Source organism: Stegodyphus dumicola, chromosome 11 (genome assembly GCF_044657685.1).
Source record: "Stegodyphus dumicola isolate Sdum_Otavi_A_Nest chromosome 11, ASM4465768v1".
Lineage (NCBI taxonomy): Eukaryota > Metazoa > Arthropoda > Arachnida > Araneae > Eresidae > Stegodyphus > Stegodyphus dumicola.
The window spans coordinates 140,980,778-141,004,957 of NC_140778.1; the positions used below are offsets into that span (position 1 = coordinate 140,980,778).

General features: G+C 34.7%; 1 protein-coding gene across 2 annotated transcripts in view; it reads right to left on the bottom strand.

The window, feature by feature from the left end:
* Positions 1-7,550: 7,550 nt before the first annotated feature.
* LOC118190296 (doublesex- and mab-3-related transcription factor A2-like) overlaps positions 7,551-24,180 on the bottom strand; it is a 168,545-nt gene continuing 151,915 nt past the window's right edge. Inside the window, exon 2 of one of the 2 annotated variants that reach the window (XM_085827261.1) lies at positions 7,551-9,184. In XM_085827261.1, the coding sequence (XP_085683387.1) occupies positions 8,307-9,184 (878 nt within the window). In that variant the 3' untranslated portion in view covers positions 7,551-8,306. The remainder of the gene's footprint in view (positions 9,185-24,180) is intronic. The other variant, XM_085827262.1, reaches the window with a different exon arrangement.

The following is a 24,180-nucleotide window of genomic DNA, read 5'->3' on the forward strand; positions in this document are numbered from 1 at the left end:
TGGATTTATTATGATATTGTGTTCTGTTATACACGGTTGCAATTAATTATATTATGGAGGAATTGCTTTGTTTTTATTCCAATTTATTAACAAATTTAGATGCTTTAAATTTACACATATACATATATATAGATATGTTTGGTTCTGCCGATTCAATAAAAAGGCAAATATATACCTAGATGCAGTCAATAAAAAGGCAAATATATACCTAGATAGCAGTCTCATATACAAAATATCAACGTTCTATGGCTAATCGTTTTTTAGTTATGCTAGATACCTACATACATACGTATGTACAGACGTCACGAAAAAAAGATACCTACATACATACGTACGTACAGACGTCACGAAAAAAAGGCTAAAAATTAAAATTAAAAAAAAATATTTTTAATCTCGTCCTACGCTATAGCTGCAGGATTGAAGTAAAATAAACTTAAAGCATCTAAATTTATTACTAAATTGGAATAAAAGCAGGGCAATTCCTCTATAAGATTAATTTTTATTTGTATAATTTTATATATTTTACCTTTCGCATTTTTATTTTTTGAGTTTGTTCTATTACGAATTCTTTCTTTAATAATAAATAATATTTTTTCTTTAATAAATACGTACGTAATAATAAATACGTACGTAATAATAAATACGTAATAAATAATACGTAATAAATACGTAATAAAATAATAAATATGTAATAAATACGTAATAAAATAATAAATACGTAATAAATACGTTTAATAATATTCTTTCTTTAATAAATAGAATTAAACCATAGAATTCAGTTCAGCAGCAATATCGCAAAATAATTTTAAAACGAGCCTATCTTTAGAATATCCGATACACAGTCTGGCGAGCTGGAGATAATAATGCCCCCCCCCGCGCCGCCATGCAGTATTGCCATTCCTCGCTTTGAAATCGTCGAGTCTCTTAATCAAAAATTCTTTAATGTCTGACAAAATATGAAATAGATAATAAAACAAATTCGAAATTCGAAATTTGGGCTTCCAGATGTCTATATTCGCAGCAGGATTATGTTATTCAAACTTTGATGGCTGTAGGCACTGTTGCTTTATCACAACTCGAGAAACATGTATACATTTATGCAGATTCATCATTATTTAATTTCTGTAAGTATAACACAGAGCGATAATATTTGGTGGCAACAGTTTGAAAAGTGAATTAATGCAGAAAGTGAATCGACGCAAAATGCCAAAACGAAATTAATAGCCCTTCTGGACTAACGCTCATTTGAGCTAAAAATAATTTCAGGCCTTTCCTGTTGAAGTAATTTGTATTAAAAAAATATAAGATTTAATTTTTCTAGAACTGTGGACAACAAAATATTACTTACGTCAGAAATGTGCTACTGAATTCCTACGTTCTGTAACATCACATCCTGAACTTTAAAGGATGGCAAAATTGGCAAAAGGAATATTTAAAGATATTCCCTTTTCTACATTTGTAGTTTTCAAGCAAATATCTAACTTTAAAATAGTGTGTATGTGTGTGTATTTAATTATGGCAAAGCACACTAGGGCTATCTGCCTAAGGGAAGGGATGAATTCGTGGAGGACTTTCTAAGGGAAACTGGCTCGTATACATAACTAAGTTTAAAATAGAGCTGTAACTCTAAAACAAAAGTATTCTATGAGTAGTGGTAAGGTGTACTCTTGTATACTTCATCATATTGTTACGGATTTTGTATTCATTTAGCTATTTTTAGTAGAATTCGTAATTAAAATTGTTTTATATTCCCGAGCTATGCAGCAGGAGACTTATTTGAAGAGAAAGATACGCCGGAAAAATTAAAATACACGGGCATTTAACATTTTAATAAATAGATATCACATAATTGTACTCTTTACAGAAAAATCGAGAAAATATCAGAATGTTCTCGTGCAAGATTAAAAAGCTTATAAAAGCTGGAGGAAAACATCTCAATTCAGTTGTTGATTTAGTTCTTGTTGTTGATTGTAGCGCATTTGCTGCGAGATCGGATGAGTTTTCTTTGTTTTGACTTGAGTTCTATTAAAAATTTTATTTTTTAAAAATACAGGGTGTTTATAAAGTCCCGGACCCATTTTGATATTTAATAACTCATAAAATAATCAAGATATAAACAAACTTATGGCATTTATTGATGGAATAACTTATATATTTCCCTTTTCAGGTCTGAATATCTTTACTTTTGTAAATACCGTTTGCGCGTGGGGTTAATTTCAGATAATTTCATTTTCCAGTCTAAATATCTGTACTTTTCTAAATATCGCCTGCTTATTAATTGCATTTTTCTCTCTTTTGGTTTTGGCAACTATTGCAATGTTATGGCCTTTTTCCTCTGGGGATTTGTAAAGGACAACGTTTACAGGAGGAGAGTGTCGAACATGGATGTCCTAAAAGCCAGAATTACAACCGCAATAGCCTCTGTGGATGCCGACGTGCTTGCCGGTACCTGGCGTGAAATTGAATATCGGCTTGATATTCTCCGTGCGACGAAGGGGGCACACGTGGAAGTTCATTGACAAGGGTCGTGAAACGTTTTGAGTCTATCTAACCATTTATGTTATTAATTTTAATCTATCTTTATTATTTTATGAGTTATTAAACATCAAAATGGATCCGGGACTTTATAAACACCCTGTATAACTACTGTGAGATATTGCATGTATGTCTCTGAGGAAATTTCAACATTTTGTTTTATTTCTTGGGATAATAATAAATTTTATTAATTTCTTATCGACTTGAGCCTTCAATCCATTAGGAACCCGTACGCATGCAACAGTATATTTGAAAATATTTATAGTTAAGTATTGTTTACTAATTCTGAACAATTGTTTACTAATCTTGAACATTGTTTACTAATCCTGAACAATTGTTTACTAATCCTGAACAATTGTTTACCAATCCTGAACATTGTTTACTAATCCTGAACAATTGTTTACTAATCCTGAACATTATTTACTAATCCTGAACAATTGTTTACTAATCCTGAACAATTGTTTACTAATCCTGAACAATTGTTTACTAATCCTGAACTGCTTATTAATTCTGAAGAAGTTTACTAATCTTGATGTTGCTTATACTATCAGAAGCGAGAATAAACGAATATAGTTTAAAGGCAGAAGAGATTTCTTGAATCAAGCTGCTCAATGGTAAATGGTGACGCCGAAAGGACTCGAATGGCCACGAGTCATTTGATACTCTGAAAGAACAGAATCTTTTGATCTTTATTAGCTGCATTGGGTCGGTGGCTCCCAGTCTTCAATGGGGCGTAAAAAGAAAGATTGACAATGATTTTGCCAAACGTCCGGCGCTCAGTTGCTAAAAAGAGGAAGATTCTTTCAGAATAAACGGATTATTCATTCTGCCCAATAAGAAACACAAAGCGCAACAGGGAGATGACAAAAACCTTTCCGGATCACTGCCGACGATCCTCTTGTTTGACGTTTCCAATTCGATTCCTGAGTTCCGATTATTCCCTTCTCATCTTATTCATCGATGACGTCCCCACAAACGGTTCTCGAAAGGACACCTTATTTCCAGATTAAGTTCCCGCAGTAATCCTATGGACCACAAAAGCTGGGCTTTGTATTTCTGTGTCAGTAACTAGTTTATATTTATTGACCTCTAGCCATGCGAAAGTTCAGTCGTAATCGATGTCTGTGCTTCTGAGCCCCACAGGCAAATGGTTACACCTGTCTTTGCTTCAAAATCCAGGTTGTCCATTGTTTCGAAACTAAAGCAGAAGGACAAATCAATGGCCCTTAGTAATCAAAGCATAGCTTATCCATTTTAAGCAATATTCCATTTAATATTGAAGAATATATTTGATGAACAGAAGAAGGTTACAAACTACTTTCAGATATATCCTGTTCTTAAATATTTTACTGTCCATTTCATTCCCCTATAGATATTTTCTTTGCTTACGTAAAATAGCATTTTATAAAAACATTTGAACATCAAGTCGTAAATTACGTATTAAAAAGTATTTTGCTTATGAAAATAAATGAATTAAAAATAGGAAATTAATAACCGAATTTACAATACATTACCTCCTGTTAAATCTTTCTTATTGTCAAGTAAAGTTTATAAAATACTGCGAAGACTGATGTAGAAATTAAAGAAATTAAGTAATATGAATATAGCGAATTCAGAAGTTTTTTTTTTACCATTCTTTCCAACTCATTAAATTCCTACTATTAGTTCACACTATTAGTTCACACTTTCCCTCTATATTGTTCAAATTTTCAGTCGTTAACAAAATACTTTTCATTCATCCACTAAAGTTCAAATACATTTTTTTAAACTTGTAGTGGATGACACTTGATGTTAATACAGTTTTTTACATATTAAAAAATTTTTAAATTTTGAATTAAAAATTTTTTTTGTACTTTTCAAATTTTTCTTTGTTGACTTAAGTAGAAATTGACTTAAGTAATTATGTACCTAAGTAGGAATTATGTACTTTTTTTTGTCTTCTAGAATTTTGCACAGAGATGAAAATTACCATTTTAATAATATCTATATCTATACAGGAGAAAGTGTGTTTGTTTGTTTGTTAATAACCCAGTCTATAGCTATCGTCACCAAACTTTCTACAATTCTTTTCTGGGTCCTGAAAAAGGTCGACGTCCACTTTTTTTTAGAAAAAAGTAACTAAAATCAGTAATATTAATTAAAAACTCGGAAAAACGGTCATTTTTTCCCTGCTGGAGATGAAAATTTGCTTTATTTCAAAAACTGTTGCCACTGCTCGCTTTCAAATCGTAGAGTTTGTTAATAAAAATTTCGAAGTTTTACAATGAAATAAAAATAGCATTGCCAAACATTAAATACATTATTCTTGATTTAAAAAATTTGCGGGAAGCCATTTCGACCATTGTGGCTAACCTTTTTTAAAAAAAGAGTGCCACTATGTGAAAAGAAAAGTGTTATGGGTGCCACTTCTAACTTTTCCAACATATTAAAAATATGAAAAGATGAAAAATTGTTTATTCTAGGTGGATTATGGGATTTTCACGCAACTAGCCTATACTTTTAATTTAAGTATTAGTAGTGAACATTTAAAAAATAATATAATAAATAAAACAAACACACAAACAAGGATTTTGCTGTTAATACAATTTTTAAAGGTTCAATCAGTTAAGTTATGTACAAAATAAAAATTAATAATTCGAAGCATTTAGTTCTAAATAACTATTAAACAGTCAATATTTAATTAATATGGTTTCTGAATATTTATATTCAGAAACCATATTATGGCATTTAACAAATAGTTTTATTTGGTTTATTTGGTTAACTTGGTTTGTGCTTGGCGTGTTTTATTTTAAACTTGGTTTGTGCTTGGTGTGTTTTATTTTAAACTTGGTTTGTGTGTTTCTGTGCTTTTAACATCAGTTAGAATGGCCGTCCAGCAGTCAAATATGGCTGTCTAAGTAATATGGTAGTTCAGTATTAGAATAACTATACAACACACCGTTAATGATCCTTACAATACATAAAGACATATCTCTATTTTTCTTTTAGGAATAAATATCTGTGAATTATAAAAATGTATCAGAGGAACGAGTATGTTCTCTGACGATTTCGGGAAAAATTTGGCAGTGATTTTTAGGATTGTTAATGAAGTATTTTGTCTCTAGAATCTTGCAAAAGAAAATTTTAAAGAATTGAAGAAAAATTTTAAATTGCTGTAAACTACGATTTTTCTCAATGGACCGGAGACCGGTGCTTTATATTTTAAAAGTTTTTATAACAAATAACCTCTATTATTGTAGAAAAATCAAATTTGTGGGAAAAATACAGTACTATTTTTCTTATTATCAGCTGTCAAACACTTGGTGACGAAGATGATCTAGGAGTATCCGCAGATTATTATTGAACAAATTATCCTTTTTTCAGATTATCAAGATTGTTGCCATTGGTATTAATGTACGAACAGGTGTTAGAATGTGTTTAACATCTTATTGACTCTGCGGCTTTAGAATGTTTGGCATACTCCAACGTCCATATTGTATATATAACGTTTATATTTATAATAAAACTTTAATAACGCTATTTTAAAACATCAAAGAATGCATTATTCATTGCTTTATGCTGTAATAAATGTCACAAAGAGTTCATAAAATAGAATTTTGTCTTTATAATTCGCTTAATATTTATGCTAATGATACAGTTAATATTCACTAATAAGTTAAGTTATTATATCAATGAATTAAGTTATAATATCAATAAATCATTCAATATATATGAGCTTGATAATTTACATTTCATATTTGAAAAACAAAAGAATGGAAATAACAATCGGTGGCACTTTTTCTGATATGTAAGGTAATGAAATATTTTTCTTGTCAAACTGAAGGAATTTATTAAACAGAATAAAAGTGATGTTAGAGAGCTATATATGAGTTAATGTTGAATAGCTATTTATTTCTCTTGCCACTTAAAAAAAATTAACTTATTTTAATAAAGAGAAACTAATTTTAAATGATATTGCTATCTTACATATTATTTGATGTTGCTATCTTACATATTTATGACCACTGAAGTACAGGAATAAAAACTCTAAAATGAAAAAAAAAAAAAAAAAAGCATTCTCTGTGCACATTGCTTAGTAATTAAATATTGTATCGTGAAGCTGTAGAATTACGTTCATAATATGTATACTTTTTCTGCTTTTAGTTGCTTTTCATATCCTCAAAATAATAGACCTCATTGCTTTAATTTGATCTGCTTTATGTTAAAGTATCATGAAATAAAGTACTGAGGAATATACATTAAATTCTAGGAATTTATCACTGCAATACGAGTTCAGATTGCGCGTAGCAAATATCGCTGCATAATTTTCATTAACTGAAAATTAGATTTTAATGTTGAAAAGTATGGTTAATCTTCCATAAACGGGGTAAGTTGGCGTTAAACAATTTTGCCTTTCAAAATTCGGCGAACTTTTTTGGCGGCAATGAGAGCACTAAAATGTGATTTTTAAACGTAAACAGAACAGTAAGTTCTGCAGTAGTGAAACTCCGTTATTTTTTGTATTATAAGTAACAGAATAGTAAAATGAGATGATAATATAATAGATGAGTAAAATAAATTCCATCAGCTTTGCAAGTAAAAACATATCTATGTAATTCATGATAAAATAGTATGATGAATAATAAAATAATAAATTCTACAACACTTTCCTTGGACTCCAAAATTGTCACCAAGTAAATATATTCAAGTTCATTAACAACGGATGCATCATAAACTGACTAAAATATGCAAGTTACTATCGTCGTAGAATTCCAACACACTAAACAACTTTCGTTCAAAGCTTGATTCAAAGCTTCGATGAAAGTTCAAAGCTTCGATTGCCACATGCAAGAAACAAAACTAAAAAGAATAATTAACCGACCCAGAAAATATTAACTGCGTAAACGTAAATGAAAACATTCATAAATTATCAACATTACATCATCTGAAATCCAACATTCTCCCACCAACAACAGCTTAACCTCCTGCAAATATTAAACAGTAAAACTTTTAAAAACAAACAGAGTATTTCAAAATTAAATTTAAAAAAAAAATCTGGCTACACTAAACTCGCACTCATTGCAATCACTCAAATAAAGCTCTAGGTTTGCCATAGGAAAACATACAGCCGCAAACCACAACCAAATCAAAATCGCGCCAAGCTAAAAACTATCGCCAAGTTTGGCGCTCACCCCGATTACGGAAGATTAAGCAAAAGTATGAATAAATTAAGAATATTAAATAACACCACTAAAGAAAACATTATGGAAATAAATACCACTTACATTTTAATGCATGTGCGTCATATTGCATGCAAATTTACAAATATGCACAGCGATGAAATAAAATATAACAGTTTGTGTTCTCATGAAAGTCGATATTTTCCGAAGCGGAACGGGTAACAGAAAATTGACTTTCAAATGTTCATAAATAATTTTAGTCTTGCCTTCAAAATAATGATGATGATAATGGGATGTTAAAAATCCGTATTTATGCATAAATAGCAGAAGAAGCACAGATAATTTGAAACTGTTATATTCTTATCATAATTGTCCAGGCTTCATTTTAGAGTGAGCAGTAGCAGTCAATATTATGCACATGTGAAAAAATACAGTTAAGAGAAACTCATCCCAAAATGTAAACCTTTGTCATGATATGTTTCTGACAAAATTATTAATAAAATGAACAATCTTGCCACTCTGCAATTTTCGCATCATTTTTGGATTCTCTTTACATATCGTTTAAAATATCTCTTGGGGCAGTACATTTTTCTTTAAAAATGAAAACGGGACTTATTCAGCGAATCCGTTTGGGCTCTTTGTGTCAGGGGAAGAAAGATCTTGCGGAGAAGGATTGCCACATGTCGGCCAGCATTCCCCACCTTTTTTCTTACTGTCATCTGGGCCCGTGGAAGTACTGGTTGATAAAGAAGTCCCAAAAAAGTTCGGGTAACCCGGAGTAAATGTTGGAGCAATTCCAGGGAAAAACCCAGAATAAGTGGGCACGGTCAATAAACCGCGAGACCCTGGAGAAGAAGAATACGGTCTACGGAAAGGTAAGCCACCTGCAGTCATAGCCAAGTTAGAGGATGGTCCAGAAGAAAAAAAGTTGGGTGGAGTTGAAAATCCCGGTAAAGAAGCTGGTTCTCCAAGATGGTTGGTTTGACGCGGACTAGGTATTCTAGATAAAGGTGAAGCACTAGGACTAGCGGCCTCAGAAGAAGCATCATTCGTTGTCTTCTCTGCATCAGGCTCTTTCGTGCTCAGGAGATCATCTATGGCTTGAAGAACATCTCCTCCATTTCTCTGTAAAACTACATTCAGAATACTCCGGTTTTCTCTCGGAAACACTCGCGCTAAAATATCTATTGGTGATTTCTTTTTGTGCAAGTCAAAAGGTCGAATCTCACTCGCATGTGTCTGGCTTTCAACTGGAGAAGGGGCTCCATTTCGATGGTGAAGATCCAGTGGCTCTTGGGAACTCCATTCTGGTTTCCTGGTTTCCGCAGGTGGAGGACTGGAAGGATCTGGCTCTTTTGAAGGGCGATCGTCATCATCGTACGCTTCCGAGTCTGTTGTGGTTTCCTCTGCATCAGGCCGCCGTTTGAGTCCATCACTCTTCGGACTGACAGCAGTTTCAGTAGGCGATAGACGAGATCTCTTCCATTCTACTTTAAAAAAAAAACTCAGAATTAGAAAAAAACTTTAACAGCTTTATTACTTACCTTTGAATATCTCCCTGAATACCGCGACTTCATCTGGTCAATAAAGGTTTGCTTTTGTCATCTGCTTATGAATTGATATTCTAGTAAATATGCAAAGGCTAATACTAAGAAAATAAATAAAATTCAATTTATCAACAGATAAAAATATATTATAAATAGAGTTTTGAAACCTATTCTGAGAAATCATCGTCTATATTTGGGATTGTAATCTATATATATATAAAGAAGAAAGTATGTTTGCTTGTCTTCTAATAAATCAGTCACTACTATAGCCAAACGTTTTACGATTCTTTTCTGGGTTTTGGAAAATGTCAAATGTCCACATTTTTTCAAAAAAATAGTAGCTGAAATCAGAGATAGTAATTAAAAAACTCAGAAAAACATAATTTTTGCCCTCATTTTTCCGAGTGGCAACAGTCTCGCAAGCTGGAGATGAAAATCTGCTTTATTTCGAAAGTTGTTGCCACTAATCGCTTTCAAATCCTAGAGTTTCTTAATGAAAAATTTGTAAGTTTTACAATGAAATAAAAATAGCATTGCCAAACATTAAGTACATTATTCTCGATTCCAAAAATTCTTGGGAAGCCATTTCGGCTATTACCATCTTCGTGCGACTTTAATCAGCCGAAATATTAATTCAAAACTCAGAAAGCGCTAATTTTCCGAGTGGCAAATCTCGTGCGTTAGAGATAAAAATGCATTATTTCGAAAAATGCACTACCGCTCGATTTCAAAATCTAGAGTTCGTTAATCAAAAATTCGTAAGTTTTACATAGCCCATACATGTAAAGAAGAATGTCTGTTTGTGGGTGTGTTTGTTTACGTTATTTATTTCTGATACATTATGATACATTTTTTGCCACATTTAATCGTCTGAAATTCAATATAGGTGAAATATTGGATGGAACTTGAGCTTTTACAACCATTTGATTAGAAAGACGAAAATCATTAAAAAATGCGTGCCATTTCACTGATATAATGAGAGAGAATTAGCTTATTTTTCTATCGAAATAGCTTATATGGGTTCCATATCGCATCAGGATGAAAAATATATGGCTATGAATCGCATTTTTTGCATCGTTAGTAGAAAAGGATTACAGCGGTATCGTTCTCTCTGTTGTTAGATGCATTATTCTCAACTTAACTGATTGGCATAGAGTACTTCGCTAGTTTCTGATAAAGTTAAATGCGTTTGAAAGTCTAATTGTGTCTGTATATGGGACATCCGAAGTACAAAAAGGCATATGTATTACCATTAAAACACTCAGCAAAAGAGAAAAAAGTAATCAGAAAGTTTTGACATACAATTGTTTTGCTTATTTTAATTATGTAACAAAATAATCACTATTCGCTTTGCATCAACGCTTTCCATTGACTCACACTTATCTCTTTTTTTTCCTCACACGATTTCAAACAGTGGGAATTACACTCTTTATTCTATCGCTAACTGAAATAGATTGGAATTTTTTTCGAAGAGGAGGTACTGTTGCTCGGTGATAAACTGAAATAAAAAATGAGGAACTGTTTTGTGTTAAATGCAAAAATGTCTCGTAAGGAGTATGGTGTCCGCCGATAACATCGCGGCAAAAACATCGCGGACGAAAACGTCGCGGAGAAAACAACGCAAGGCGAAAACGTCGTGGTACAAAATATCGTGGGAGAAAACATCGCAAAGAGAAAACATCGCAGTTCTAAAACATCGTGGTACAAAACATCGTCGTCGAAAATAATGCGGTTCAAAAACTTCGCAGTTTAAAAACATCGTCGTCGAAAATATCGTGGTAAAAAATAAAGTATCTACAAATCATCGCATGACAAATTCGCAGACATGCTTTTTTCAGGTTTTAATAATTGTAAAAGGATGTTCCCATAATGATTTGTGAGCGCAAGATGTAAAGAAGGATAATTTTTACTTTCACATTTTTTATTAACCAATAAATTTTTGCTGAAAAAGTAAGAACTAAACTTAAGCATAAAAAATTAAATGCAAATTATAGGTTATACTTTTCATGAAAAATTACCAGTAAAAACTTCATAAAATGATTTATTAATGGCATTTGTTAGTTAACTAAGTCAGTTTAAAATTCTATTAATTCTATACGTTGCATTAATTTTCTATGCTTAAGTTTCATTCTTATTTTCTCAGCAAAAATTTATTAGTTAATAAAAAGTATGAAAGTAAAAATTATCCTTCTTTACATCTTGCGATCACAAATCAATATGGGAATTACACTTATTAAAGCCTGAAAGAAGCACATCTGCAATGTTATCGTCATGCGATGATTTGTAGATACTTTATTTTTTACCACGATATTTTCGACGACGATGTTTTTGAATTGCGAAGTTTATGAACCGCTTAATTTTCGACGACGATGTTTTGTACCACGATGTTTTAGAACTGCGATCTTTTCTCTTTGCGATGTTTTCTCCCACGATATTTTGTACCACGACGTTTTTGCCTTGCGTTGTTTTCTCCGCGACGTTTTCGTCCGCGATGTTCTTGCCGCGATGTTTTCGGCTGTAACCAGGAGTATTGAATAGAGGAAGAACGAGCAAAGTTGTTTGCATTAACAGGTTCAACTAAAAAATCAACAGAACAGGATAGTAAAACCAATGATATCCCTGTAAGGGATTTAAAGAATATTATGCGAATGAAAAGCTGCACTGGAAATTCTTACTTAGATAAAAAATTAACAGACCCAATAAAAATAACAAAACATTAATTTCAATGGGGCAGTAATTTTATTTTACTCTTTGTTACGCAATATAATAACAATATCCATAGAACAAACAATAAATCAAATAATTTTTCTCTCCTAGATCTGTAGAAGTCATTTTGATACTCATTAAAATTAAAATCTTTGATACTTACTTTAAATACTTACATACTGCTGCATGAAGTGGAACAAAAGTTTCAGATTTAAGAAAAAAATATTTTTATGTTACATTTTACAAGATTTCAGGATTATTCGTTACAACATATCAGAAAAACTGCATTTTAAGTTTCGCATTTCATATGATTATACTAGATTATAAATCTAGGGGACTAGATTATTCAAGGGGACTAGATTATAAATCTAGTATATTCATATGAAATTATGAAATTATGCATTTTAAGTTTCGCATTTCATATGGTTTGCATTTTAAGTTTCGCATTTCATATGGTTTGCATTTTAAGTTTCGCATTTCATATGATTATACTAGATTATAAATCTAGGGGACTAGATTATAAATCTAGTATATTCATATGAAATTATGAAATTATGAAAATATGAAATGCGAAATAATCCTCTATTATAAGATATTCCTCCCTTCTTCTTAGCATGCCTTCGTGGTGTAATGGTCAGCACGCTCGGCGCGTATTCGAGAGGACCCGAGGTTGACCATTTTAAAATCTACTAGTTATTAGATACTGAAGAGCTCATTTAATGAAACGGAAGAACAAACATGTAAAGCATTGTTGCTCAGTTGCTTACTGCCGGTGTTTCATAGTCTCCTTGAATACAAAAAGTTTTCTATGATCTCGTTATATAAGTTATAAGGTATTTCTCCGACCTTCTTAGCATGCCTTCGGGGTGTAGTGGTCAGCACGCTCGGCGCGTATTCGAGAGGACCCGAGGTTAGAGTCCCGGCTAGGGCATTGCTCAATTTTCACATCTCCTGCTTCGAAATAATCTAATGTCTTTACAGTGGCGTCCGAACTGAAAAAGGTGGTGGATGATGATTCTCCACACCCAGGATTTGGCGATTGAGTCCTCTAAAACCCCAGTCTCCCTTTAAAAGGGGAATTATATAAGGTATTTCTCCCGCTTTCTTGGCATGCCTTCGTAGTGTAGTGGTCAGCACGTTCGACGCGTATTCGAGAGGTTCGAGGTTCAAGTCCCGGCGAGGGCTTTGCTCATTTTTTATGTCTCCAGCTTAAAAAAAAAACACAATATCTCTACAATCAGGATTCCTTTATACTCTTGCTTCGAAACTGATTATACTGTTACGAATTTGGTATTTAAAAAGCTAATGTTAGTTCAATTAGAAATTAAATGGTTTTATTTCTCGCGCAGTGCAGCGCGTGACGAATATTAAAAGAAAGCTAAGCCGGAAAATTGAAAATACAAGAGCGCGTGCATTAAATAAATAAATATCTCTTTTTATTTCGAGAAAGTACTGGAAAATTCTAGCGCGTGATTTTAAAATCTTATAAAAGGAGGAAAACATCTCAGTTTGTAGTAGTTGCTTAGTTTGTTTTTGTTTAGAAAACTGCTCTTGTTGATTGTAGCGAATTCGCGGATTAGCGTTCTTTAGCTGTTTTTAATTGCGTTCTATTGGACATTTGAGTAGTTAAAAGATAACTACTGTGAGATATTGTAATACTGCATGATAATTTGAGAAAATTTAAGCATTTTTGTTGTGATAATAATAAATTTTTGTTCATTTTTCATCGGACTTGTGCATTCATTTCATAACGAACCCGTACGCACGCAACAATTTTTGGTGTCAGAAGTGGGATTTGAATGCCAATAACAAGAGCGATGGAAGAACAATTGAGACAGCTCATTAGTGCTTTTGCTGCATTCCAAGAAAAGATGGAAGCTGGCCAAGCATCATTTAAGGAAGAAATGAAATTGGGCCAGGAATCCGTTAAGGACGAAATGAAAGCCGTTCAAGCTGGTCAAGAAGAAATGAAAAGAGAAATTACTTGCATAATAGAAAATAAATTTGAAGCTATGGAAGGCAGAATTGACGCAGTTGAAAATAAAGTTGGACATATTGAAGAAAGAGTTTCTTCGGTGAAAGAAGAAATAGAAGAAAGAGTTTCTTCTGTAAAAGAACAAATTGATGAGAGAGTTTCTGCAGTTGCCAAAGAAATGGATACTTTAAAGAAATTCGTAGCGTCGGCAGGGAGCAGGAGTGATGATTTTAAATTCTTACCAATGCCTGCTCGTCCACCTCTGAAGCTATCCACATATGATGGGAAGACCTCCTGGCAGGTGTATAAGACACAATTTTCTATCGTGGCGGATGCGAATGGATGGGATTCCCAAGCTAAGGCCTGTCATCTCGCCGCTTCTCTAAGAGCCGACGCAGCGGATATCCTTCAGACTCTTCCCGAAAACAAAAGGTTAGATTTCGAAGCTCTGTCCGGCGCCTTGGAGTTGCGCTTTGGGGAGAAGTGTTTAAAAGACTACAGCAGGCTCCAATTAAAATCTCGTCAACAGAAGCCTACCGAAACACTTCAGGAGCTCGCCGCGGATGTTGAAAGGCTGTCCCATCTCGCCTTTTCGGAATGCCCGACAGAAACAAGGGAAATCCTGTCCTTGCAATACTTTATCGACGCCATCCGAGATACTGAAATACAGAAAGCTCTACGAATGGCGGATGTAAAAGATTTAAAAAGTGCTCTAGTGTACGCCATGAAATTTGAGGCAGCCCAGCAAGCCACTCGTCGAGACCGCCACCCAGTCAGAGCTGCTCAAGTCCAGGAGCCAGGGGATCAAGTCACCGCTCGACTTGACGATTTAACTAGACAACTGAACGCCTTGAGACGGAATATTGGTGAGAAGAAACCGACCGTTAAGTGCTGGAACTGCGGTGCTGAAGGACACATACGACGAAACTGCAAAACACCCCAGGGTACTGATGTTAAGACCGCTTCTAACAAGCAGCAGGGAAACTAATTAGTGGCCATCTCGCGGGGCGGAGGTTGCCAGATAATGAAAAGCCCCCGTTTAAAGCGCTTCAGATTTCTGCAGTGAGAGGCGGCAGTAATGGACTTTTCATAATAGGACATATTAATGGAGTTCCGTGCAATATGACTATAGATACAGGAGCCAACGTCACCATCATCCGAAAAGATTTGGCTCAACAACTAGGAAACAAACTTATCTGGACGCCGCCGTGCGTTACCCTCCAGACTGTGTCCGGTGAGAAGATCGACATCGACGGAAAAGTAAATGTTAACATCACGTTTGGAAGTGCCGCTTACCATCACACGGCATATGTAGCAGAGATCACTGATTCTTGCATACTCGGATTGGACTTTCTAAGAAAATACAATTTTTCCTTGGATTTTAAAAATAACGAATTGCATTCTACATCTGAGGACATAGCGTTATTTCTCGTTAATGATGAAGAAGTTATATCTGTCCATAAAATCATAGCACAAGACTATATTACAATACCGGCAAGAACAGAAATTTTACTTCCTGGATCCATAGCCGAAAATAGAAATTTCCGCTACGGCATCATAGAATATCCCAATAACTGTAATATCCCAAAAGGAGTATTAGTAGCCTCAACACTCGTCGACCTATCCAGAACGGTTATCCCGGTGAGAGTCGCCAATGTAACTGAAAAGTCGAGAGTTATTAAGAAAGGTGAAGTGGTTGCAACATGTACTCCAGTAACCAGCGTTGAAAAAAAGAGTAACATCCCAGAATCCGTGTCCTCAGAGAGCATTACATCGGAGTTATTGCAGAATGCACAATTAAACGATAAAGAGAAAAATGCTGCCGATCGCGTCATTAAAGATCTTCAAGTTGTTTTCTCCCGCTCGTCTTCTGACGTGGGTCGAACTAGTTTGACACAACATAGAATAGATACTGGCGATCATCCCCCGATCAAGCAACATCCAAGACGTCTACCGTTTGCTAAACAGGAAGAGGTGCGAACACTGTTAAAAGATATGGAAGAAGGCGATGTCATCGAGCCTTCAGCGAGTCCATGGGCATCTCCCATCGTTCTCGTCAGAAAGAAAGACGGCTCAACAAGATTTTGCGTTGACTATCGCCGGTTGAATGAGGTTACGAAGAAAGACAGTTACCCTCTTCCTAGAATTGATGACATTCTAGACACTCTTTCTGGAAGCAAGTGGTTCTCAACACTTGATTTAAAGAGTGGGTATTGGCAGGTAGAAATCCATCCTGATGACCGAGAAAAGACGGCATTTACTACGGGACAAGGACTTTGGCAGTTCAAAGTGATGCCGTTTGGACTGTGTAATGCGCCGGCAACATTCGAACGTCTTATGGAGACTGTTTTGAAAGGCCTTTCTTACGAAGCCTGTCTGATATACCTGGACGATATCATCATCGTCGGAAAGAGTTTTGAAGAGCATCTAGAAAATCTTAGAAAGGTGCTTCAGAAACTGAAAGAGGCCAATCTGAAGCTGACTCCCGCTAAATGCAAATTGTTTCGAAAGGAAGTGACTTACCTGGGACATGTCATCTCTGCAGAAGGTGTGCGCACGGATCCTGAAAAGGTACCAGCGGTTAAATCCTGGACGCGTCCCGAAAATGTCCATCAGCTGAGAAGCTTCCTAGGGCTTTGCACCTACTATAGGAGATTCGTGAAGAACTTTTCTTCCATCGCAAGACCACTTCACAAGCTGACAGAGAGCAAGCAAAGATTCTTGTGGACAAAGGAATGCGAGGATGCATTTAACAACTTAAAGGAAGCTTTAACATCTGCTCCAATCCTGACGTATCCTCAGCTCGACAGACCATTTATTCTCGACACCGACGCGAGCAATGAAAGTGTCGGTGCTGTTTTGTCTCAAGAAATAGACGGCCAAGAACGTGTGGTAGCTTACTGGAGCAAGTGCCTGTCTAAACCGGAGAGGAATTACTGTGTCACAAGGAAAGAGTTGCTCGCCATAGTCAAAGCTGTAGAACATTTCCATCATTATCTATACGGGAGAAAATTCCTCCTCCGCACGGACCATGCCTCATTGGCGTGGCTTTTAAATTTCAAAAATCCTGAGGGTCAAATAGCCAGGTGGATACAGAGACTCCAAGAATATGACATCACTATCCGTCATCGTAAGGGATCATCACACGGAAACGCCGACGCCCTGTCTAGAAGACCTTGCCAAGAAAACTGCCGATATTGTTCCAGGGTGGAAGCGAAATACGAACTGCTGACTCCGGTCGCAAGACAAATTACAACATCAACATCGGCTGCTCGAGACCCGTGGAGTGATGATGAAGTCAGGAAAGACCAGCTGGAAGACCGCGACATTAAACCCATACTTGATTTAATAGAGTCATCAAACAGAAAACCTACATGGCAGGACATTTCTATCTGTAGTCCTACAACAAAACAATACTGGGCACTCTGGGATTCACTTCACATTCGAAACGGCGTCTTATACCGGAAATTCGAGTCGGATGATGGGAAGACGTTCCGATGGCAACTGATACTTCCGAGATCCCGGATTCCTGATGTCCTCAAAGAACTACATAACAGCCCTACAGGAGGTCACTTTGGAATTATGAAGACCTTACAGAGAGTTCGTGAGCGCTTTTACTGGAATAATGCAAAGAATGACGTGCAAAAGTGGTGCCGATCTTGCGATGCCTGTGCAGGTCGGAAAGGACCGAGGAAACGCAGCCGAGGCAAGCTGCAACGTTACAACGTAGGTGCGCCGTTTGAACGTATCGCCTTTGACATCTTGGGACCTCTGCCACGAACTGCTGATGGCAACAAATACATACTCGTTGTCATTGATTACTTCACCAAGTGGCCCGAAGCTTATCCTATTCCTGATCAAGAGGCTGTCACAGTAGCTGAGGTAATGATACAGCACTGGATTTCCAGGTTCGGAGTCCCTCTTCAGTTACATTCCGATCAGGGAAGGAATTTTGCCTCGGCAGTAATCAAAGAACTATGCAAACTACTCGGCATTGACAAAACTCAAACGACGCCATTGCATCCCCAGTCGGACGGCATGGTAGAGAGGTTGAATCGAACCATCCTTAATAACCTCTCATTAGTGGTTTCCAGAAACCAACAGGACTGGGACAAGAAATTACCACTCTTTTTACTGGCTTACCGCAGTGCTGTCCACGAGACTACCGGCTATTCTCCATCACAGATGCTCTTCGGTCGTGACCTTCGTCTGCCTTGTGATCTCTTGTTTGGTCGCCCTCCGGATGCTCCTTCATCGCCTGAGGAATATATTCAAGATCTACAGGCCCGGTTTGAAGTGATGCACAACTTTGCACGAGAGCGAGTCAACTTGGCGACGGAGAAGATGAAGACCCGATACGACACAAGAGCTACTGAACATCAATTCCACGAAGGAGACAAGGTGTGGTTGTGGAATCCGACTCGACGGAAGGGACTCTGTCCGAAATTACAGTCACCTTGGGATGGTCCGTATACGGTCCTAAACAGGCTGAATGACGTCGTGGTTCGGATTCGTAAGTCTTCGAACTCTAAACCTAAAGTCGTTCATTACGACAGGTTAGCTCATTACTATGGCCATAGTACATAATGTAACTAATTGTAAATAGTATAAGACCATGGTCCATTTTGTTTTTAAATGTGTATTTGATTTGTATTTGATAGCATTTGATTTGTTTTATGTATTGCATTTATTGTTCATGTTGTTTATTATTGTAATGTAATGCTTATTAATGCATTTATGCCACAGTTGTAAGTTTTGCTTCCTGTCCAGGGATTGTACTGCCCGGGACGTGCAGTGCTTGGGAAGGGGGCAGTGTTACGAATTTGGTATTTAAAAAGCTAATGTTAGTTCAATTAGAAATTAAATGGTTTTATTTCTCGCGCAGTGCAGCGCGTGACGAATATTAAAAGAAAGCTAAGCCGGAAAATTGAAAATACAAGAGCGCGTGCATTAAATAAATAAATATCTCTTTTTATTTCGAGAAAGTACTGGAAAATTCTAGCGCGTGATTTTAAAATCTTATAAAAGGAGGAAAACATCTCAGTTTGTAGTAGTTGCTTAGTTTGTTTTTGTTTAGAAAACTGCTCTTGTTGATTGTAGCGAATTCGCGGATTAGCGTTCTTTAGCTGTTTTGAATTACGTTCTATTGACATTTGAGTAGTTAAAAGAAAACTACTGTGAGATATTGTAATACTGCATGATAATTTGAGAAAATTTAAGCATTTTTGTTGTGATAATAATAAATTTTTGTTCATTTTTCATCGGACTTGTGCATTCATTTCATAACGAACCCGTACGCACGCAACAATACATATATATGTGTGTAAGATATAACAGAATACGGTAGCTGTTTTAAAAATAATTGGCGACCTCAAAATTAACGATTCTAGATTTGGTGCTCTTTCCCTAAATTCATCTGTTTTCCCAAGTTCCAGATCTTTCCATGATTATATAACAATCTCAAATTAACCAATCATAGCTTAGAATACTTTCTGCATGTACTTACCGTCTTTTCCGAAAATAAGACACTATCTTACTTTCTTTTTTGGTCCAAAATACGCGCTAGGGCTTATTTTCGGGGGAAGGCAAAAATAAAAGTATATTTATATATTTTTATTTAATATTTATTTTACACAGAATACAGAAATTTAAATTTATCAATTACAGTCATGTCATCTTCTTCTGGAACATCGTCATAAATAAAATTCTGAATTATATTCTGATTTTCTTCTAAATCCATTTCCTGTTGAATCATTGGTCCGTATCTTTCATGTCTTGCGATATAGCTATCGTCGCTGCGTCGTATGTATCTCGGGGGTTACGGTTCAGTCCAAATTTCACCCCTATGAGAGTCTGCCGACGCTAACGGATGACGATGCCTTTCCTGTGAACGTACCTCTCTCGGGGCAAACGGTGAACTGGTTAAGATAAATTCCAAGAATTAATTTGACACGAACTGTAGAGGTAAACAATTTCTCGGAATATTTTGTTTCAAACATTTCTCTGAAATACGAGTATTAGGAAAGCTAAACATATTATTACTTAATAAATCAACAGCATTTTTTAACGAATTCTTTTTGTCACATTATTTTAACTAGGGATTATTTTCGGGAGATGTCTTATTTTACAAAAAGTTCCGAAAATCACGATAGGGCTTATTTTCGGAAGATGTCTGATTTTACAAAAGGTTCTGAAAATCACGATAGGGCTTATTTTCGGAAGATGTCTTATTTTACAAAAGGTTCCGAAAATCACGATAGGGCTTATTTTCGGAGGATGTCTTATTTTCAGAAAAAGACGGTAGTATAAATACCGCTCATAAGTAAACTACGTCATCTTGTTCTCCTAGCTTCCGCCCTGCGAAGATCCCCTCGGCCTTGCTTGTCCGACTAAAATGATATCGCCCCGTTAATCTGTGTATATAAGAAATTATTGTAATTGTTTAGGATAAAAAATACATTGTCTACGAAGAATTATTCTAATGTGCCTGGAAATAAAGATGGTGATTAGCTGAACTTGGTTTGGTATCAACATCGTTGTCTCGTCTTGCTGCTATGCTATCACGACTACACATGAGAAATATTACATATATATATATATATGTTACGGTGAAACACTGAAATATGGAGAATGTCGACTTTCACCGGTGAATGAACATTCACATAGCCTCTTGGTGTATGTCCGAAATATTTTCCAAATACTCTTATTTCTGATTTACACCGGTCAATGTCGACATTCACCATGTACTAATGGTGAATGTTGAACATATATTTTCTTCTCCGTAATTCAGTTGCGAATAAACGCACTTGAAACTTGAAATAAGAACTTAAGAACATGAGAACCTAAAACACACAATACATTCAAAATGAAAAAGGAAAATAATAGAAGTTAAAAACTTACTTAATTATACAGTACGTTCTAAATGAGAAAATAAAATAACAGTCATAAAAAAATTACTAAATTATGTGATTCAAATCTTATTTATTGCAACAACTTAAACTATTATGACACTTTATGACCTCTCTTTTCGACTTTCACCAGAGCATTTGTGTGATTGTCGACATACACCGGTGAGGGTCCGAATATACAAGAATGTAATGAAATATTCGGTCTTTCACCGCCGTATTTGGTGAATGTTGTTATTCTCCGGTGAAAGTCGACATTCTCCAATTTCGGTCTTTCACGGTAACATATACATTAGGGAATCGAGAAAGATTTCTCCATATGTAATTGACGGTTATCAGTGAAAACATCCCGAACAAAACCATCGCGGTGGGACGGGAGAATTAATATAAGAGGAATTCATTGTCGCGCAATACATCGTGAAGATAAGAAAGCAAAGGCAAGAGAGGAAACATCATATTGCTAAAGCATTGTGATGGAAAAACTGCAGCGACACAATTTTACAGGCTCAAAAGATCATGGTATAAATACAACAACAGTAGAACTCTAATTATCCTAACTCCAGCTATCCATATCGCAGATTATCCGAATTGCTTTTAAGAAATTAAGGGAAAAAAATAAGATGGTAACGTAGTGTTGGACAATCAACGATTTCAGACATTAAAAGGAGCAAACCTACATTTTTAAACTTCGTAATCACTGCTTGAAAACGGAGATGGGAATTCTTCAAGAAAATCAATGAAGGCAGCAACAAGCAAAAATTTAGGAGATGTCATTTTCAAGTGGATTTTGCAGCAACGTTCTATGAGAAAGTACGTAAAAGTGTTGCCTTTTCATTTTAATTAATTAAGACCTTTTTCTCTTTAAAATTAGTTTTTTTTTCTCCCATTTCCAACATACAGTACATATAATAATTAACTAAAGTGTACGTAGACCCTTTCCTCGAATCCCCCATTCGGATAATCAAAAATTCGGATAACTCGAAAAATCATAAATTGTCAAGATACAATTCAAAATGGTTTTAAATAAAATATTTCCGAAGAAATTACATAATACTTTGTAAGTTACTTAAATGAATAAAATAAAAACTTGAAGAAATATGAAATAATATAGTCAAAAATATTTTCATTTTCTTTTTCATTCTCATAAATTTTTGCAAATAGAATTTTTGAAACTTTTATAATATGAAAACTTGCCATTTTAAATTATCAAGTTTCAAAGAAAACTGACGATTATAATTTTAAATTTTAATACTCTTGTTATATAATGTCCCAATTGATTCGGATATATACTGTTCTACTGTATTATGGTATTATGTATTCTACTGTATTATGGAACATCGTCTGACGAGAACATAGTAAACAAAAATTTTCCGGTTTTTAAAAAGTTCATACTTTTGCTTCTTGTTCCAGTATACAACGATTGATGGGAGTACGAAGAAACTAGCAATAATTTTAACCATACTTTTGCTGACTAGTAATTTTGATTGAAAATTCAAAAAGGAAACTCAAATATTCATAATGCGAAAATACACAGAAATTATAATTCCATATTGGAGAAGTTAATAGAATTTTAAGCTTATGAAGTTATCTCTTAGAAATAATTATTTTATTTATTCCTTTAATAAAATCGCATTTGTATTTTTTTAAAGTACAAAAGCGAAAGAATTAAAAAAATAGGCTTGTATTTATTTTAGGCATGGGAAAATCCACATACAGCCAGCCCTTTCAATCAAGAGCTCGATAGCCGAGTGGTATTAAGCAAAGTTTTAAATTCTCCCCCTCCCTTGAGAATTGTATCTTCGCAGCATAATTTTAATAGAAATTCAAAATACTACAACAACTGAAAATCAACACTAGAAAAATAGCTCACCCCGTAGAATAGTAACAGGATTGTAAGAGCAAAACTATTGTAATGTAAGCGTATTACTATCCAGTTTGTATGTACTTGATAAAAATAATATTGTAAAGCAGTTTAAATGATATTGAAAATCCAGTCAATGTATAAGTGAATTACAAGTTTACTTTGATTATCTCAGTAAAAGTATTGTAAATATGAATTCAGATAATGTTTAAATGTACACATAACTGTCATGATTTTATGTAACTATCACATGTAACTTGTACAAGACAATGTTTGTAATTAACATATTTATGCTTATAGACAGGCTTTGTATGTCCATGTAATATTTATATTTATATTTTTACACGGAGGAAATATTCCCTTCTGCCGGGATGACTATTAACACTGTAAGACTTTTACAACAAAGTCAGGTCAGTGGTTATCTCAGGCGGGGCTCAGCCCTTTCAATCATCAAGTATGAACTAAGTCATTTCCATAAAGTAGTATGAACCAAGTATGAACTCAATCAACAAGCCAAGTCATTTCCATGCATATGTATCTAAATGAAACAAAATTAAAGTAAAAAAAAAAAAAATCATAAAATGTCAAGATATAATTCAAAATGTTTTTAAATAAAATATTTCTGAAGAAATTACATAATACTTCCTATTTTGGTTTTTGTTCAAGTTACTTAAATAAATAAAATAAAAACTTGAAGAAATATGAAATAATATAGGCAAAAATATTTTCCTTTTTACTTCCTTGTACGAAGTAAAAAGGAAGTATTGTAATCGCGAAAAGTTTCAGGCAGCATATTTCAACGAAAATATCCATTTTGACCGCTATCGAATGCAATTTAACGATGTTTTTGTGCGATATCTGTACGTAAGAATAGAATAAAAGACTCTTTGCCTCAAAAAATTTATAAAACTGCTTTAAAATGAATTCTGAAGAGACTTTTTCGTGGCGTCTGTACGAACGTACGTACGTACATATATATAACATAAATCGAAAACGAGTAGCCTCAGAACGTTGGAATTTTGTAAATAGGACTGCTATAACATGTAGATGTGCACCTCGTATTTTGGTTGCAATCGGCTGCACCAAACGTATATAAATATACTTTTATATATATCCACTCTGTTACCCGGCTCAGTGATCTCAGTATCTTTACCCTTATATGTCTGTAAATTGTACATTTTTTGCTTTAAAAATGATTGAATTATGTTTTTTTTTATCTTCCGGTTAAGGTTTTTATGCCTTTCGTAATTCTGGAAGAAATATTTGTACAATTATCAACAATTTAAAAGCTGTTTAAGTGCGGTTAAGTTTTAAATAACATGGCGGACATATTTGTTTACATTTGAAACAGCAGAATTGTAGATTTGTTGCCAATCTAGAGAGAGTAAGCTTCGCAACACAAAAATAACGCCTTCATTTATTATTGCGAATTAAATCATGCTTAGTCCTTTCTGGAATTTTTTCGAGGAAATAAGTGTTTAAGATTTACTTA